The 20,974-nt window shown below is 36.4% G+C and overlaps 1 protein-coding gene across 3 annotated transcripts in view; it reads right to left on the bottom strand.

Annotated features, from left to right (window-relative positions):
* Positions 1 to 20,974, bottom strand: part of LOC112053189 (REPTOR-binding partner) — a 45,725-nt gene that overhangs the window by 19,354 nt on the left and 5,397 nt on the right. For 2 of the 3 annotated variants that reach the window (XR_008252018.1, XM_024092517.2), the window contains exons 2-3: positions 1,871 to 2,003; positions 725 to 846 (exon numbers count right to left, since the gene is read on the bottom strand). Coding sequence is in view for 1 of the 3 variants with exons in the window: in XM_024092517.2 (XP_023948285.2) it covers positions 725 to 846; positions 1,871 to 2,003 (255 nt within the window). In the remaining 2 variants the exon portion in view is untranslated. Of the gene's footprint in view, positions 1 to 724; positions 847 to 1,870; positions 2,004 to 6,617; positions 6,829 to 20,974 lie in introns of those variants that run through there. The other variant, XR_008252019.1, reaches the window with a different exon arrangement.

Raw genomic sequence — 20,974 nt, 5'->3', positions numbered from 1 at the left:
ATATCATAACTTGAATTTTTAAAAATTGTAATCGAACCCAGGACCTCTATATTAAACTTACTACATTACTAACTTGAAGCCGTGCTATCCCAATGGATATATCTTTGATTCGGAGGGCGTGTGTTCGAATCCGGTCCGGGTTCATTTCCAACTTTTCAGTTGTGTGCATATTAAGAAATTAAATATCACGTGTCTTAAACGGTAAAATGATCTGTGTGAAGTTTTTGACGGCTTCCGTGGCGAAGTGGTATACGCGGTGGATTTACAAAACGGTGGTCCTGGGTTCGATCGTCGGCTGGGCTATTCTTAATTGGTCCAAGTCTAGCTGGTGGGAGACTTCGGCTTTGGCTAGTTACCAACCTACCTGCAAAGACTAAGTGTGGAAAGTGTGTAGAAACTGTAAGTGTGGATTTTCATCCTCCTCCTCCTAACATGTTAGCCCGATTTCATCTTAGATTGCATCATCACTTACCATCAGATGAGTTTGTAATCAAGGGCTAACTTGTGAAGAGTAAAAAAATAAGTCTGCCAATAAGCATTAAGCCAGTATAATGGACTAGCCTAACCATTCTAATTCTGAGAGGCGACTCGAGCAACGGTAAGAATATGTGTTGCTAATGATGATATAACTAACTACCTTAGAGAAGTCCTCATAAAAAGATTTGAAACAACATTCAACTTGAGAACCTCCTCTTTTTTGAAGTCGGTTAAAAAAAGAACTGACCTTATCCAGCTCTTTCCTCAGCGACAGCACGGAGCGTTCACGATCGGCGACCAACTCCTCCAGATATTGATAGCGCAGCTTCTTGCGGGCCCGGCACTCGCGAGCAGACTGTCTGCTGCGTTCTGGAACGTTACACAGTTACGTTATTAGCGAGAATAAAACGTCAATAATAATAAAGACAAACTCGCCAGTCGAAATGGGGATGATGACTAGGTTTGAATATATTGATTATTATGATACATTCGGGTAAATAGGGTCAATGTTAACTAATTTATACATAAAAAGCAAAGATTGTCTGGATATTTGCAAAATAAATGAGACTATAAAATTTCAAAATCTATTAAAAATCTTTTATCGTAATTAAATGAAAATTCAAACAGTTTTAGCTTCCTTACATTAAATGTGATTTTTTTAATATATGAACTATAAACATAAACGCACAAATAACAAAGATATTAGTAATTTTGTTTGAACGCACATACAAATCTAACGATCATTACATTATCTACGACGTCATTAGTTCGTGACATTTTGTATGGGGCGGTTTTCAGGGATCCGCGTCAGCGCCGCAAATCTGACCCTTTAAATCCCTGTAGCTCCGAAAGTAATGATCGCAGACACCCTGTTCCTTTTACAAAATTGCTTTGCTATTAGCATACTCTTAATTTATGTATATACAATTTAAAACTTTCATACTTCCTCTTATGTATTCATTCCTTTTATAAACCACACATCCATCTCAATGTACGCGATTGCATCAATGAATGTTTGAGGTTCTTCGTCCGCGTGTAAATCAATGTAAACTTTCAACTCCCATTTCACCACTTTAGAGGTTGAATTTTAAAAATTCTTGAATCACGATATATTTCGTATTTTTTTGAACGATTTATGAACAAATTTTTAAAACTGCAACTCTAAAAATGAAGGACTTTCCATACCAACTTACAGCGCCTGTTTCACCCTCTTCTATTTTAATTTCAAGATAAAAAAGTACCCTATGTTTTGCTCCAAGGTCCCATTTACCATTATACCAAAAATCATCTTGATCGGTTCAGCCGTTTAGCCGTGAAAAGGTAACAGACAGACAGACTTACTTTCACATTTATAATATAAAGTATAAATTAAAAAAAATATATATCTACTAACCCAGTTTGGCCTTCATGTCCTGTTTGTCGAGTAGTGCCTTCCTGCCAGGTCTTCGGCCGCGCTTGCCCCCTTCCCTCCTCTCCGCGCCCTCCGGCCCTGCCGCACCCGTACCGAACACCCCGCCCAGGGACTCCTGGAACCAACACAATCACCACCATTACAACGATGATCATTACAAAACAACAAAAGAACGTATGGAGTTGCCGGTACAAAAAAAAAACAAAAAATATGTCAAAATCCTGTCAAAAAAAATATTGTAACATTTTTTACCTAATTGTAATATTTTTTTTAAAAGAACAACTGATGATTTTTTTTAATCTATTCTTCTCTGAAGATTCTGGGGTTAGCCACCAGTTTTTAATGGCTTTACTATAGTTACCGATAGTAAAGCCATTAAAAACAGACAATATTTACATTTCACAGTACCTACTTGTGAATTAATCCCACTTGAAATAAACGAATAAAACGACATCTAGATAGATTTTAGAAAATAATAGTTTATGTTTTTCTTTATATACATTTAATTTTATCTGTATCATTGGTCCAGTGGATAGCCTGTGCAGTTATAGAGCATAAGGTCTTGAGTTCAAATCTACATAAACGTCACATTCTAAATTCAAAAATTCCGCCAACCCGGATTGGATCAGTGTGGTGTGTCAAAGCTCCAAATACCCTCTCTTATAAGGAGGGAGGCATGCCTCTGAAGTGGGCTGTTAAAAATTACTGATAATGAAGATGATAAATCTCAAAAGTTACATAACAAAGTTTCCCATCACAGTTTATTTGTAAACTCTAATAATTGTCATATTCCCAGTATCATAATCATAATATCGTATATCGTTATCAAATTCTCAGTAGTGTTACACTTCAAAAACAAAACTCTGCACAATTTGATATGTTTTTCTTTTAATTAGCACGGTCGCCATTTTTTGTACACCAAAGCGAGTGCTCACATTACATTCCCAACGGCTGCTTGGACAAAGTCAGCAAACGATTGTGCAACTAAGCAATGATATCATACAACGAGAGCCTGCCTTAGTCAGATATACCTCATTCTATGAAAGACTAATAAATTATTCGCGGTAAAGATGAAGGGTTGTCACGGATCTAAGTGACAATATTATGCCAAAAAAACCTTTTATACGGACGGTTGAGGTTGTTGGACCCTTGAAACCTGCTAGGCTGCTATCTTTTAAAACCACCACAATCCAGGCTTCATATTTGGCTAACAACTTACTTATGGAAGGCTCTCTATTACAGGGAGTCCTCAGGTATATTGCATCTACGAAATGCACGCCACAGAATGCATGAGCTGACGAAATTTCAGTCTTAATAGAATAAAATAATCTAAAAATTGTTACTAATCGTACTAAATCATCTAGATTATTATCTTTGTAAGTTCTAAATCCATGGTTTACCGAAATTTAAATATATTTATTTATTTAAAATGAGGCACGTCTGGCTATCGCATGTCCATCATTACAACACAATGTATCAAGTAACATGATATTACAAACTAAGTTCGAGTCACCGATTTGTAGAACGGGGGCATCAACATGGTGTCAGCAAAATATGTACCTATCACTAATATTATACATGCGAAACTTTTATATACCTAAATGTGTATGTTAATTCCTTCCTTATCAACCTATATTCGGCTCACTGCTGAGCTCGAGTCTCCTCTCAGAATGAGAGGGGTTAGGCCAATAGTCCACCACGCTGGCCCAATGCGGATTGGCAGACCTCACACACGCAGAGAATTAAGAAAATTCTCTGGTAACCAGGTTTCCTCACGATGTTTTCCTTCACCGTTTGAGACACGTAAGATTTTAATTTCCTAAAATGCATACAACTGAAAAGTTGGGAGGTGCATGCCCCGGACCGGACTCGAACCCACACCCTCCGGAATCGGAGCAGAGGTCATATCCACTGGGCTATCACGGCTCGTGTGTTTATTATTCCTTCACAAATCAACTACTGAACCGATTTGGCCGAAATTTGGAATGGACATAAATTAACTCCTCCTGCGGGAACTGTATTTTTTCACGATAAAGTAGCCTACATGTTAATAAAAGTTATAATGCATCTGCATTCTTAAGTTGCGGTGGTAAGGAGTAACAAACATACATACAAACTTTCACTTTTATAATATTAGTGTGATAAACTAACAACAAACAAACCCTTTCTCCCATTTTAATGATGATTGCGAATTCACATAAATAAGTATATTTAAAAATAAAACAAAGGTAAATTAAATAATAATATAAAATTAAATATTCATAAAAAATGTAAAAAGAAAAAATATATTAATAAAACATAAAAAAATATAAAAATATTACGCCCACAATTATTGAGAGAACTCTCAAAAATTCTTCGCTCAGCGCAGATACATAGTAGTTCTGGTGATAATTCGCAGAAATGCCTACCTTGTTCGAGTTGTCTATGCATGCCACGTAGATAGTAAAAACAATAAGTTCGACAGCTGCGCATAACATATTTACGAGCAAAATAAGCATGCACTAAATATTTATCTATTTTATTTTTATGGCTAGAATAAACTTATCTAAGTTAACCAGCTTATCTAGATCGAAGATTAAGAATATATTCTAGATAGAAGATCTTAGACCGCCACTTAGCATTAGGTGAGATCACATACAAGAGCTAACTGGTCATAGAATAAAAAAAAATTATAATCAGTAACAAAGAACGATTTTTTATGGTAATTTCTCAACAAAATAAAAAGAATTTAAAAATAATCGTCCGCTATTCTGAAATAAAATATTCGTCTAAATCAACTCTCTACTTCTTTAAGAGTCAGCCATGTTGATTTTAGAATGACGTCACGCAAACTATTGTCATCCACCTCAACGTGTATGTATTTTAAGCTCTAAACTAAATTGCAACTAGTCACAGCCTTCGGGTCTCATTAGGCGATGCTTCTGCGCTCGCCCAAACCCCCCGGTGACGTCGTAGTGGTCCCGCATGGAGCCATCGGCACTTACTCAACACGAAAAAAAAAAAGTTGTCACACAAAAGTTCAAAGTTAAAGTCTGATTTAAGACGTTTTCACATCGCGTAAAATCGCCGATATCGTTACGATGTTGTTCTTCCGATGTAATATCGTTGCGATGTAGTAGTTCGCCTGAGATTACGTTGCGATGTTGTAGTTCGTAAACGACAACGCTTCAGTGTTGTATATCGTTAGAAATATCGTTGCGATGTAGTATGCTCCAAGCGATATCGTTGCGACGTTGCATTTCGCATGCAACGTGAGGTTGGTAACAAGGCGATAAAATCGATTGATTGCTTGACCTGATATAATTGGTCGAGAGCTTTGGAGTTTGCGCAGAACACGGATGTACCTAAGACACGTCATCAAATTCAATATGGCGTATGTCCTACATAAAACAAAATGGCGGAAACGTCAAAATGGCAAATTGAATGAACAACAAAATTCAATGACATTTAGATACATTTAATAAATATTTGATAAAAATTAAAAACAATAAATAAAGGACAAAGCAAAAAAAAAATCCACTTACCTTACGCCGCCGTACGCCATATTGTATTTAGCATGACGTCACTTAGCATCCAAATTAAACGTGTATAAGAATTTTATTTAAATCGGCATCGGGATAAATGTTCAACTAAACATCCTTTGAAGTTAAAATAAATTAATTAAGTTTTAATTAAGAATTAATAAAGTCTAATTTAAGACCTTGACATACCGCGTAATACCAGCGATGTTGTTGCGATGTTGTAGTTCGCATGCGATGTCAGCTTGGCAACAGGTAAGGTGATAAGATCGATCGCTTGGCCCGATAATTGGAAGAGAGGTTGGGAGTTTGCGCAAAACACAAATGTAGGACACGTCATCATAAATTCAACATGGCGGATGTCCTGTACTTTGCGGATAAAACAAGATGGCGAAGCGGGCGCGTCAAAATGGCGGATGGTTCGTAAATCAAAATGGCGACTGCAAGGCGACCCGACCCCGCCTTAGCAGAGGTAAGCTATTTTTAGATCATCGTTAACAAAGGATATTTTTTCATTTATAAATTTGTGACATATTATATTTAAAAAGTATATAAAATTGCTTATAATTGTTCGGCTGCAACAATGAACTCGACCCGCCCACCGTTTTAGTATATAGGCAAGTTATTTTTGGATCAACGTTAACAAAGGATATTAAGTTTTTCATTTAATAATAACAATTTGTGACATATTAAAAAAAAATCTTTAACTTATTATGCCCGTTATTCAAAAATTCAAAATAGTTCGAGAATCAAAATGGCGGCTGCAGCAATGAAGTCGACCCCGCCCGTAAGTTATTTTTGGATCACAGTTTTAACAAAGGATATTTATTCATTTGTCAAATTGTGACATTTTAAAAAGAAATATATGTAAAACAATTACTTATTGAGCCCGTTATTCAAAATAGTTCGAGATTCAAAATGGCGGCTGCAACAATGAAGTCGACCCCGCCCCGCCATTTCAGTATGTTATTTTTGGATCACCCGTTAACAAAGGATATTAAGTTTTTCACTAAATATTTTGTGATATATTTCAAAACAAACATAAAAGAATTACTTGTTATTCCCTTTATTAAAAAAAAAAGTTAAAAAAATGCAAAAAAAAAAAATATCAAAAATAGGTACATTTAAGACAAAATGAAATGATAACTTAAACAAAATAAACATGGCAGCATAAAAAATAAAATTGTCAAAAAAAAAAAAATTCAACTCACCCTTTTGCGCCGCGTCGTAACCATTGGCCTTGAAAACTAAACCAACAATAGAAAAATCACTAATCCATTATTAAATTAAATAAAAACGCGGTAAACTAAACGAGAAATGTACCATCCAAATATGAAACCTCCTTATTTTCTGTTAAATTAATTAAAAAATAATAATTAATAATTCGCGACTGAAATGCAGTTAGCTGTATGACTGATAGAGGAGGTATGAATATAAATCGTATCAGGTAAGCCTGTATCGATTCGGAGGGGGGGAAGGAGAGGAGGCACGCGGGGAGGGGGGTTTGTTCCAGAAAGTGCAGATGCAAGCCCGCACTTTTGCTCTAAAGGGAATGTCCACACCTAAACTAAAATCGCTGACTATGTTATACAGCCATATTTTTTTATCGCCATTAATTAAGTTTTCGTTACGTAGTCAAACATTATAACTCTAGGCCCGCCAACTCACATTAAAGCAGCAAGGTGGTTCTAAGATCCAGATCTCACCTATATGCAGAGATGTTTGCCTAATAAACCACTACAAATATCTCATCATCTCATCTATCAAAATATTTTCCTTTCTCATCAAAAAATATGCATGTTGATGAATATAGGTAACTAACCTTCCCCTTTCTCCTCGAAACGAAGTTTGTGCTAGAAATGGGTATTAAAAAGGTCTAAAGGGCGAGGATACAACTCTTTAACCTCTTGGAAACCTCTTGAGCTTAAGTACTGCTTCGCCCGTCCTTGAAGAGGAAAATTTATGTTCTAACATGCTCTTAATAATCGTTCACTTATCGGTCACATAAAACCTTCTTAGTTTTTCAAGTTCGGTGTAAGACTCAAATGCAGTCTAAGATGTTAGCGGTCATACTTGCACATAAAATCTACGCGACATCATACTAAAACGAATGATATAGCGACGGCTTTAACGTAATTTCTCCGGCGCTTTGGTACAATGATACATCAAATCTGTACAAGTATATAAGAGGTAAAGTTGACAAAGTGACTACGAGTTATAGAGACGAATGAAGAAGATTGACACATGCCGATCCCACCTAAGTGGGATAAGGGAAAGGAGATGAGGTAGGCTGCCTTAACTTGGTCACAATCAGCTACACATTTTTTCTCTTGATTGTATAGTACCGTACTCCTCGGTGGAACCTCAGCGGCTTCAGTGAGGGTGCTGGGTTAGCGCAGAAGCATCACCTGATGGGGCGCTTAGGCAGAAACAGCAGATATGGGCTAAATGACTCTCTAAGGGCGGAACTACTTTTAAATAAGGGTAATTGTGGACGCTGCCTAGTGAGGCAAAAGTTCGGCGCGCGCATACACCCCTGCATCTACCCTGCACCTACGCAATTCCCGGGCAGAGCCTAGCTGGCTAGATAAATCTATAAAATGTGTCCTTGCGCCCTAGAGGACTTGCATCCGTTATATAAGCCCAGGGCGTGGCTAATGGCACACCCTATGATAAATGGCGCACTAAAAAACAATCTATCATCATCATCAGCCTATTTTAATGGACCACTACAGGAACAAGCCTCCCGCTTTTTAGGAGGAGATATGGAGCCTAGACCCACAACGCTTCTCAATTCAACATTAACACCCCAAGGTGATAATGCCACCATACTCATTATTAACCCATATTCGGCTCACTGTTGAGCTCGAGTCTTAGGGTTCTGTTAGTTAGGGTTAGGCCAATAGTCTACCACGCTGGCCTAGTGCGGATTGGCAGACTTTACACACGCAAAAATTAAATATCACGTGTCTCAATCGGTGAAGGAAAACATCGTGAGGAAACCTGCATACCAGAGAATTATCTCAATTCTCTGCGTGTGTAAAGTCTGCCAATCCGCATTGGGCCAGCGTGGTGGACTATTGGCCTTACCCCTCACATTCTGATAAGAGACTCGATCTCAGCAGTGAGCCGAATATGGGTTGATGACGACGACACACGCAGAGGATTAAGAAAATTCTCTAGTATGCAGGTTTGCCTGGAGGTGCATGCCTCGGACCGGATTCAAACCCACACTTTCCGGAATCGGAGGCAGAGGTCATATCCACTGGGCTATCACGGCTCTGTCACCATACTCGTAATGTGATAATGTTTAACGATCACTATCAGATGTTAATGATGTTAATGAATGTTAATGAATTAAATGTTAAAGATGTTAATGAATGATGAGTTGACGAGTAATAGAGACGAACGGAAAATATTGACATATTTTTCCGACCCCACTTAAGTGCGATAAGAGTAAGGAGATGATGATGATCAGATGTTAATGAAACTCGTAATGATCGAACCCAAGACTTAATGTGCTCTACGAGGCACAGCACCTTCCCAACTTCGGGCTGAGAATTTTCAGAAAATTTATTTGTAGAAAGAATCACACAGCCCGACCAGCCCGACCCAGGATTCGAACCTATTAACTCATGATCCTAAACCACATCGGCTACCACAACCGCAAATGGAATAAGGAGTCAATAAACAAATTAACACTATAAAACTCATCATTAACAAGCCGCAGTCGGCTCACTGTTAAGCACGAGTCTCCTCTCAAAATGAGAGGGGTTAGTCCACCACCAAATGCGAAATAGAAGACTTCAGACACGTAGAAAATCGAAAAAATTCTCAGCTATGGCTGATGATAAATCCTCATGATGTTTTTCCTTCACCATTTGAGACACGTGATATTTAATTTCTTAAAATGCACACAACTGAAAATTTGGGGGTGCATGCCTCGGGCCGGATTAGAACCCACACCTTGCGGAATCGGAGGCAGAGGTTATATCCTCTGGGCTATCACGTTTCTACCTTTACCTATTTATTAACTTCAAACTAGAAGCCGCCTGCGACATCCTCACCGTACAATCTTGCGGGAACTATGGATTTTCCGGGATAAAAATAGCCTATGTGTTAATCCAGGGAATAGTGTATTTCCATTGAAATCCATCTCAAACTTTCGCGTTAATAATATTCTTACACACAATCAAATCTACAAGATAATCTAAATCCAAATAAAAGTGTGCAAAGACGGTCTTATTGCTAAAGCTATCTCTAACTAACCCTGGATCAGTCCCAAGGAACTGAGTATTTTTTTTAAAGTTAACGTAAAAAATTATACAGCCGGCACTAAAGAAACTTAATATATTTCAATACTTTCAAGGGAATATAAATTCATGGGATACTTCCCGGATAACATTGTCTTAACTCTACAAGTATATTGTTATAGGGAAAATCTAAAAAATTTAAAAAAAAAAATACAACCGAATTCAAAATCACAAAAATGTTTCTACTATACTTAAAAGTGAAAAATAACATCGTATGTGCTACCTTTTCATCAGTAACAAGGCGGTACCAATTAAATATCTCAAATTTAATTAAAGCTGTTCTTGAAAATCCTAAATCTTTAGCGTTTAAACGGCTTGAACCCTATCAAACGAAAAAAATAACTTTTCAAATCGGTTCAAACGTCTTCGAGTAATCGCCGAACGTACCTACATAAAAAAAATCCGACGCATTGATAATCTCCTCATTTTTTGAAGTCCGTTAAAAATAATACATTTGTAATTAAATCACAAATAAACAGGGTGTTTATGCAGAGAACAGCGGTTCAATTTTGAATTGAATAAATTTTGAAGTGAGTGTCATCGTATCGTATCGCATCGTATGAAAGGGCTTTATTGGCACAATAAAGCCCTTTCATCGAAGTAGGTAGGGTAGGGTAGGGTTAAGTACGAACTATCCGTCCATAATAATATGGACGGATAGTTCGTACGGACGGAACCCTCTTTGGGCGAAACCGACTAGCACTTGACTGTTTTTTTTATAAAAATGTATATTTGCCATATATTTATTTTTTATTCTTTACAAGTTAGCCCTAGACTACAATCTTACCTGATGGTAAGTGATGATGTAATCTAAGATGGGAGAGGGTTAACTTGTTAGGATAAGGAGGGCTAACTTGTTGTGATTAAAATCCACACCCCTTTCGGTTTCTACACGACATCGTACCGGATCGCTAAATTGCTTGGCGATACATCTTTGCCGTTAGGGTGGTGGTAGCCACAGCCGAAGCCTCCCACCAGCCACACCTGGACCAATAAAGAAATCCTCAATCGGCCCAGTCGGGGATCGAACCCAGGATTCGTCTTGTAAATCCACCGCGCCACGGACGCCGTCATTAAGACGGGTTAAGACTGAGAGTGAGAGAGAATGCGGATTGGCAGAATTCACATAGGTAGAGAATTAAGTAAATTCTCAGGTATGCAGGTTTCCTCACGATGTTTTTCCTTCACCGTTTGTTTCTTAAAATACATATAACTGAAAAGTTAGAGGTGCATGCCCCGGACCGAAATCGAACCTACGACCTCCGAATCGAAGGCAGAGGTTATATTCACTGGGCGATTACTCTTCTTAGGCGATTAGTCTCACGTTTCACGTTTGGGTACGGAACCCTAATAATATCGAAATATGGTTATCGTTATAGTTTCGATATATTTTTTTATACGATCTTAATAGATAATAGTGTGATTCATCTAGAAACTACATAGGTATCTAACCACCTACGCGTTGGTCGGTGCATGTGTTTTATTTATATTATTATCTTGACGAAATCGTTAACAGGAATATACCTGTTACACAATCTTTAGTAGAAACAGTTCTAACTAAACAGACAAACTAAACTGCGACTTAAACGTGAAATTCAGATATCCACAAATCCCGCGGGAACCATGAATTTTCCCGGGATAAAAAGGAGCATATGTGTTGCTCTATAACCTGCTCTATCTTCTAGTAAATGTCCCATTAAAATAGGATCGGCTGTTCCAGTGATTATTCCAGCCAAACAGACAAAATTAAAAAAATACGTTTATGTATCGTGCTATATTTGAACACATTTTAACGGTGAGGACTTAGTTTGTACAAACGATCCTCTCACTCCAAACTCTTATCTGCACAAAAAAGCACTGTAATCATATTTCTTTTACTGATTAATTTTTCTACCACTTTCCCTCCCTTAAAACAAATTGACCTCGATCCCTCAAGTTTTTATTGAGATGCTCAATCAATTTAAGACAAGCGTGTGACATTTGTAGACCAAAGATTAAACAGGTAGAGCGCACGGAACACGACAGTGTCGTAGCCGCTCCAAATACAAAATTAAAAAACGAATACATTCTCGAGTCAGTACGACACGTAGCGTCGCATCAGTAACTTTCAATATTATTCAAGAAAAATGGCGTCTTATATTTTAAAAACTGTTCGCAAAAACTAAAGAAATGAGATGGAGTATTTTTTTATTGGTATTTTTTTTATTGATTATTATATTAATTTACGTAATTGTTGTTAGTGTTAATTGATTGTTTACCCATTAATTTTAGTGTAAAACCAAGTATAACTTTTTATTGGGTAGTCCGATTTTGATAACGATTAACGGTAATGATTTTAAGTTTTCGAATAATTATTACCACCATTATCTTAAGTTTAATATTATTACCTGACGTTTCGAAAGAGCTTGTAAACTAAGCCTATTTGAAATGAATGAATTTTGACTTTGACTTTGACTTTGATAATTCTTTTTTTATTATAAAGGGTATATTCCGAAGATAGTTTCACATAAATATGAAAAAACAATTCGAAACCTAAAGCTAGTAAAACGGTTAATTAGACCATTGGCACCGCCTTGAAAGTATTATAATAAGAAAATATTATAATATTTACTTTCGCTTTTTAGTTTTGTATTTTTGAAGTGGGTAGTATTTTTTAATTAATTTTTATATAAGTATCATAGATATTTTTTAACAATATAAATAATTTCGTCCCCGCACCTAAACATTTCTGATTTTAAATATCATAAACAAACATGACTTTTAAAAAAAATCATCTAAATCGGAGCTGTTTCTGGGCACTTTCTGCATTTGCTTGTTTTATGTATTATTTGACTCCACTATTTCCCATAGACCAAAATATGTGTTCCATGCTAGTAGCTATGTGGAACATATCGTACTCTAGTCGTAATATGGAATCGATTAGTTTCACGACCACAATATTTCTGCCATCAATTACGAGTAGTAGATGTGGTATATTTTTGGTAGTTAGTTTGGTCATAATGACCCTTGAGACCTATGCTTTAAGTTCACGGACGCTGGGCAGTTTGCAGCTGCACCATGTGAGCTGTTTGTTAAATATCCCTTCAGAGAACTGTAAAATTAGCTTCCATTCCGTTCTACCAGAGCCAACCTATCTTAAACTACAAGCTACTTATTAGTTATTTAATATTATTTGTTATATACAGGGTGTCCCGAACTTAATGGATAGTATGCATATGGTAGATACACCACCTAATTTAGAAAACTAATTTGAATAGTTTTCAAAAAAAAAATAGCTGTAATATGCACACTTTAAAAACTTTTTCTTTTAGTGAAAATTCGGCACCTCACCATTCGGAACTTTTACCAGCATCTTTGTCACTACAAAAGTAGACAGTACAAGTTTTAAACCAATCTATAAACCTCGATAAATGTACAAGTACATACAGCTCCATAATTTTTTTTACAGGACATTTTTTTTAAATCGGATCATCTTAATGAAAGAATAATAATTATTGCATTCAAAGTTTCTTCTGCGAAACAGATAAAACATTATTTTTTAAAGTAGTATTACAGTACATTGGCAATTTAATCCGCAATGTATAACAAAAATCAGATCTTTAAAATCTTAATTACAAAAGCTACAGTATTGAAAAAACTGATTCAAGAAAGAAAAATTAACTTGATCATAGAGGGTTGAAAAATCCGAAAAAAAAAGTATAACTTGGTCACCCTAGGGATTTAGGGAAAACTATTTAAATTAGTTTTAAATCAGTAGGTGGTGTATCTACCATCATTAATTACGGGACACCCTGTATGTTATGACTTGATGTCGCGGGCTAGGCCCCTCCTAGGAAATAATCCTAGATACGCCAATGGGTATGTCTGGCTATCGCAGGCTGTCGTCATTACACTTCATAAAACATTAAAAAAAATAATCGAACTGAGAACCTCCACTTTTTTGAAGTTGGTTGGGTTTGAAGTTGGTAAAAAATGAGGTATGAGGTTGGGCTATATCTAACTATCTTGAGCTTTTTTATACATAGAGACTCCTTCCCTTTGGCTTAGTAGGTACACAGGTACTACTAGTAAAAATAAAGATTTTAATAATAATAGGGAACCAGAGAAAATGATTGATTGATCTGATTTTAAGCTTCATTGCTAGTTTTTGTTTGAAATAAATGAAAATTTTAACATTAGATTAGGTACTTATGTGTAAATTTGTAAGCATCGTCGGAAAATACCTTAATAGATATTTCGAAATCTACTAGTATTTCAATTGTTAATGTTATCTTCTAAAAAAATCGCAATACAATAAAGACCCTCCTCTTCGTTTTCAAAAGAGCTATAAATAACTTAACAGCCACTGTATCACGAGTACCTATCCTCCCTATCAACCGGCAAAATCAATAATCACCATAACAAAGAGAGGAAAAAAGATAGTCCTTTTCAATTTATAAATATAACCCAAAGGTAAACTGACACAAGCGCCGACTGTATTGCGGGCCCTCTAACCGATGTTATTGAAACGCATTGCAACATTGTAATATTCTATAATAAACAATTACCAACAAAATACGCAATTCGCTGTATCCCAGTTAGCAACAAAAGGCCGGCAATACAAAAGTCAGACACAGAATTGCGTCGTTACTTACAGACCAATTTCATACGGCGTAGTCGATCCATAACCTATACGCGTACACGCAAAATACGGTGGAAAAATTACATTTTCGCCTACCAGTGTGTAAAAGACATCATTTCAGATGGGTTTTCTTATAAGATTCTTATGGGATAAGCAAAATTGTACTCACGTTGCCGATGGAACGCCCGGCGCCGCGTCCGCCTTAGTAACAGTCTAAACACACACTGAGCTGAGTTTCGTTTCGTGACGCGGTGCTCAAAGCAAGGCAGCGCGCGCATGTAAAACCGTATTATTTTTTTTTTAAATCCAAAACTTTAGAATGATGGCGCAGCTAAAACGCAGTATGCACGATACGGAGTTTAAAAAAATATATATATAAAGCCGCGTACGCACTACGCCGCGGTGTCGCAACAGTGTTTCGTATTGTATCGCTCCCCACCTTGAGTTAGAGTGACCTTATCGTTTGGCCGCACTCGGTAACAGCGAGTGCAGTTCATACTAAACTACGCATCCCGGTTAGTTGGAGAAATTCGACATTTTGTTAAATGACCGCATACTAAATAATAAAAGGCTTATTTTTGTAATTTTCTTATATATTCGTAATGGCCTATATCGGCTGATGTGATGATGATGATGACACTATGTAGATCATAGTAATACTAGCGGACGCCCGCGACTTCGTCCGCCCTTAGACCACCTTATTTAGGCCCTCTCGCAAAATCCGTTCATAGTGGACGTCTACTATCACGAACTACCTCCCTGCCAAAATTCAACTTTGTACGTCAAGCGGTTTTCGAGATATCGTGATAAATGACCTTTCGCATTTATACATTGATTTTGATTTGATCAACCCATAATCGGCTCACTGCTGAGCTCGAGTATCCTTTCAGAATGAGAGGGTTTCGGCCAATAGTCCACCACGCTGGCCCAATGCGGATTGACAGACTTCACACACGCAGAGAATTAAGAAAATTCTCAAGTATGCAGGTTTTGGAGGCAGAGGTTATATCCACTGGGCTATCACGGCTCCATACTTAGTAATAAATGCTCAATGTTCCATGGGCGTCCATCGGCGGATGTGATGATGATGATGACACTATGTACATCATAGTAGTACTAGCGGACGCCCGTGACTTCGTCCGCCCTTAGACCTCCTTAATCCCGCCCTCTCGCAAAATCTTCTTAGTGGACGTCTACTACCTACGCAGTACCTCCCTGCCAAATTTCAAATTTGTACGTCAAGCGGTTTTCGAGATATCGTGATGAATGACCTTTCCATTTATATGTATATTAAGATATGTATTTGTTTTCAGTAGGTCTTACCACCTTAGGCGACAGCGGGAGTGAAATGGCAAGAGGCAGCTAAAGATAGGAAAAGGTGGAAAACATTGGAGGAGGCTTTTACCCTTAGGGGGTCCATATAAATAAATAAAAAATGTGTAAATATAAACAAAAAAAAAATCAAATTTATTTTAGAAATGTTATTTAAGATTGTGTGTTAGTTTTAAGATTTATATGGAATTCAATAACGCTTTATTATTATTATTATTATTTTTTAAGTCTTACTTCTATCTAAACTGGTTAGGTTTTATAAAGTAATAATATTAAACACTTTAAAACTAACGGACGCCCGTCCGACTTGGTTGGCGTGGAATTTAGTTTTCACAAATTTCTCGGGAACCATGGTATTTTCTGGGAAAAAAGTAGCCTATGTGTTAATCCATGCTATAATATATGTCAATACCAAATTTCAGCTAATTGGGTTCAGTAGCCGAGGCGTAAAAGAATAACAAACATTCATATAATAAAAATCAGCTAGTTAGGATTTCGTATACTAATTAATAAAAGGCCTAATTTTGTTATCTTTACTAATATTATAAATAAGAAAGATTTGATTGTTTGCTTGTATTTTTTTAATAGACTCTGGATATACTGAAACAATTTGAAAAAAACTTTCATTGTTGGGAAGTCACACTATCCCCAAGTGCTATATTCCTATAGCACACTATTTTATCTCCTACGGGAACGGGAACCACACGAGTGTTATAACAAAAAACTGTCTATGTTTAAAAACAATATTGTGTAAATACCGTATTATAACGTTTTTATTATCAAAGTAATTGATAATAATCGATGAAGATATAAACATCTTGACGTTATATTTGTTTACGTTGATTATCAACAGTGGTGATAAGTAACTGCATACGTAACCTTACCCTTTGATTTTTAAACAACAGTCTTCTATACAAGGTTGTCTTCTATATTTGTTACCTATTCTTCCCTTTTCTATACTAATAATTAATAGAGGTAGAGTTTGTGGTATTGTAGGGAGTAATCTCTAGATCTAAAAAACCGATTTTTAGAATGATATTACCTCTATAAAGTCACGTTATCTATGAGTATCATAAGCTATATTTTATTCCCGTGCTCTCACGAAGAAACTGCGAGGCGTTGACTAGTCTTTTAAAAACTAAAGGGGAAAAATTATATGAACACTGTTAGAATTTAGACTAAAAAGTTACACTTTAGTATAAAGCATAAGCTAAAGCATAAGCAATTTTGAGAAAGATATTTTAAGTAATTAATTAATTCTTAATTCTCTACCTGTGTGAAGTCTGCTAATCCGCATTGGGCCAGTGTGGTGTACTATTGGCCTAACCCCTCTCATTCTAAGAGGAGACTCGAGCTCAGCAGTGAGCCGAATATGGGTGGATGATAATAATAATGATAAGTAATTACGTTATTTGTTCATGAATTTCACTCCTAATTAACAATATGTGTTAATAATATAATAACAGAACTGCCTCGTTGGTCCACCGGTTAGCGTATGGAGATTCTGATCACGAGAACCTTTGTTCAAATCCTGAATAAGAATAAGAATAAGAATCATTTATTTGCAAGAAACATTACATTTAGTTATACAAAGATGTTCTTATGTATTAGGTAGCAATGTTTCACCATTAATAGGTATACAAATGTTTATTGTTTAATTAATTAAATTAAAATTTAATGACATTAAGTTTAAAAGAAATATAATTAATAGCTGACGCCGCGCGGTTTCACCCGCGTGGTTCCCGTTCCCGTAGAAATACGGGTATAATATATAGCCTATAGCCTTCCTCGATAAATGGGCTATCTAACACTGAAAGAATTTTTGAAATCGAACCAGTAGTTCCTGATATTAGCGCGTTCAATCAAACAAACAAACAAACAAACTCTTCAGCTTTATAATATTAGTATAGATACTGAGTCGAGCGAAACAGAGTTTTTCTTTCTTCTCAGAAATTTTCAGCCAACTCAACCCAGAGTTGGGAAGATGGTGGTGCCACACCCTCATGACTCGGAAAGCACGTTAAGGCATCGGTCCCTGTCACTATCATTAACATCTGACAGCGCACGTTATAGAAACATTATCACGAGTGGCGTGCATAAGGTTTTTAACTAGGGTATGAAGTAAAAATTGGGAAATTCCTTGTCCGACTATGTATTCTGTGGTCCAACATAGGTTTCTATGGGGTCATTAGGGTAGGCAGTACATTTTTGCATCTACAAAGTGCACGCCACTGATTATCACCCTATGCCCGCCAACCCGAATTAGAGCACCGTGGTGGGTCTACGCTCTGTATCATTCTCTTATAAGCAGGAAGGTGTGGCTGTAGCTGGGCATTAAAATAAGCTGATAATCATGACTCAAATATTGCACACAACCGCCTTACATTATGCATTCATCTTTTATCAAACCCTTCTTTGAAATTGTCCACGCCAGAAACTTAGGTATATACCCCGGCATGTAAGCTGAAACAAAACGGCGGTTTGGATATTGGATAGAAGCAGGCGTTACTTTGCGGAAGTTCATCATAAATAAATAATAAGTTTAAAAAGCCGTGATAGCCCAGTGGATATGACCTCTGCCTCCGATTACGGAGGGTGTGGGTTCGAATCCGGTCCGGGGCGTGCACCTCCAACTTTTCAGTTGTGTGCATTTTAAGAAATTAAATGTCACGTGTCTCAATCGGTGAAGGAAAAACATCGTGAGGAAACCTGCATACCAGAGAATTATCTTAATTCTCTCCGTGTGAAGTCTGCCAATCCGCATTGGGCCAGCGTGGTGGACTATTGGCCTAACCCCTCTCATTCTGAGAGGAGACTCGAGCTCAGCAGTGAACCGAATATGGGTTGATGACGACGACGATATAAAAATTTATTTATTTTGCTATTATCTGCGATCGTTTCACCCCGAAACCGGAGCATCCTCAGGGTCCTCAACTGTCGTTTCAATTGCACGTTGTAGAGTCAACATCTCCTGAGGATGCTCCGGTTGCGGGGTGAAACGTACGTAGAAAGAATTTTGTTGGACCTGGGTGACGTTGTCGCATGGGTTCGTCGGCTTTTCAATAGCAAAATAAATAAATTATTATATATTAAAAATGGCGGTTATCTGCGCAGATACAAATACAAACCAAAGTGTTTTAAACGCGTGCTTGAGATTGCCCAGTACATTAAAGAAGTCATATATGAAAATTTCTTACGCAATAGGGATGATGACAGTATTTTAAATTGTATACATATAAATTAAGAGTATGCTAATAGTAAAGCAATTTTGTAAAAGGAACAGGGTATCTGCGATCATTACTTTTGGAGCTACAGGGATTTAAAGGGTCAGATTTGCGGCGCTGCCGCGGATCCCTGCAAAACGCCCCATACAAAATGACACGAACTGATGACGTAGTTGGTAATGTAATGATTGTTAGATTTGTATGTGCGTTCAAACATAATTACTAATATCTTTGTTATTTGTGCGTTTATGTTTATAGTTCATATATTAAAAAGTGTCACATTTAATGTAAGGAAGCTAAAACTGTATGAATTTTCATCTAATTACGATAAAAGATTTTTATTAGGTTTTGAAATTTTATAATCTCATTTATTTTGCAAGTATCCAGACAATCTTTGCTGTTTATGTATAAATTAGTTAACATTGACCTTATTTACCCGAATGTATCAAAAAGATCAATATATTCATACCTAGTCATCATCCCCATTGTAATATTGTCAAGGTGTTGCTATGTTATCTATACTCGTCCATTTATGTCCCTAACAACCAAAAATGTGTCACTACACATGGTTCAAATTACACGCCGCTACCTATACCTACGTCAGTAAAAAGGTTACACGTGTAAAAAGCAATACCTACCTAAGCACTGTCAGGCTGACAGTGCTTAGGTAGGTATTTAGAGCTTAGCAGTGTTATGTTCAGCATACGTTGCGGTTTAACGTATAGGTACCTAACGTACTCATAATTATTTAGTTTTAAAGTTAATTTTATTGTCTTCTAGGTATGCCCCCTGTTCTACCCCCGTAGATCTCATTCATGTGGGAATACGGGGATAAAATATAGCTATATTACTCCCTGATAATGTAGCTTTCCATTGGTAAAATAATTATTCAAATCGGTCCATTAATTTCAAAGCAAACAATGCAGACAAACGATCAAATCTTTCCTATTTATAGTATTAGTATATAATACTTGTACAATAGTTGTGCTGCATAATTTCACCCGCGTCGATCTCTATAAGATAGTCTATAAGTTATTCCTGATTATATATTATCTCTGTGCCAAATTTCATCCATATCCGTTCAGCCAGCATTCAGTTATCAAGAGATAAAGAAGAGGAAGGAATACGGGTTGAATACGTTATTATAAATTTCATGGTGGAGTATTATTTTTTGTAAAGAAAAGAATTTGAAAATTAAAACTATGCTTACTTAATATTCTAAATGAAAATGGTTGTTGGTCTGTTACCTTCATCAAATTTTATATATAGAGAAGATGAATTGGACTTTAGAGCAATATTAGAGGCATTTCTTAGACTTGCCAGTCTAGTGAGAAAAAAACGAGTAACAGGTGAATATTTTCAAGCTATTTATTTGCCACTTAATAAAAATCAAATAAAGGAACTGAAAACATACAATCAACAAAGTAATTTCACAATTTTAGCAAACAAAAACGAGCAACGCAACGTTCAAGAGGGGGACCTTATTGTACAAGTCACGTTAAAAACCTTAAAAAGAAAAAGGGTAACTTTTAAAGAAAAAGGGTAACTTTTAAATGTCCACGTTTAGCAAGACAAAAGATTCAGACGAAGTTATCGAAATTTAATTTAAAGGTCTTCCAAACAGGTGAAAGAAACCATAAAAATGAACGTTTTAAATGAAATTATAAGCAACAAAAATATCGTAGATTTTTTTACATAGTAACACTTTCGCAAGACTTACTTACAAAGAGTACTTACTAGTACGGGACTTGTTACAACGTGATTTGTTACGTAAAATATGGGATTGTCAGAGAACAGATTTAAAAAAATAAAAACTTTCATTATCTTGTATAAAGATGTGCATAATTAGATTTTCAAAAAAAGTCTAAAATCCTAAAATAAAATTATGACGCAGAAATTCACACTGATGCATGTTAACTTACATGACATATTCTTATATGTGCTAATAAATAAATTAATGTTCATCAACTATTTAAGTAGTTAAACAAACTAAACTAAAAATAAAAACTAGACATTTTATAAAATGTCGTGTTTCATGAAAAAGCATGCAACACGCGTCAAATACGTAGGTTTTCGTA

Source organism: Bicyclus anynana, chromosome 23 (genome assembly GCF_947172395.1).
Source record: "Bicyclus anynana chromosome 23, ilBicAnyn1.1, whole genome shotgun sequence".
NCBI classification, from domain to species: Eukaryota; Metazoa; Arthropoda; class Insecta; order Lepidoptera; family Nymphalidae; genus Bicyclus; species Bicyclus anynana.
Note: the sequence above shows the minus strand (reverse complement) of the source record. Positions and strands in the feature narration are given on the sequence as shown.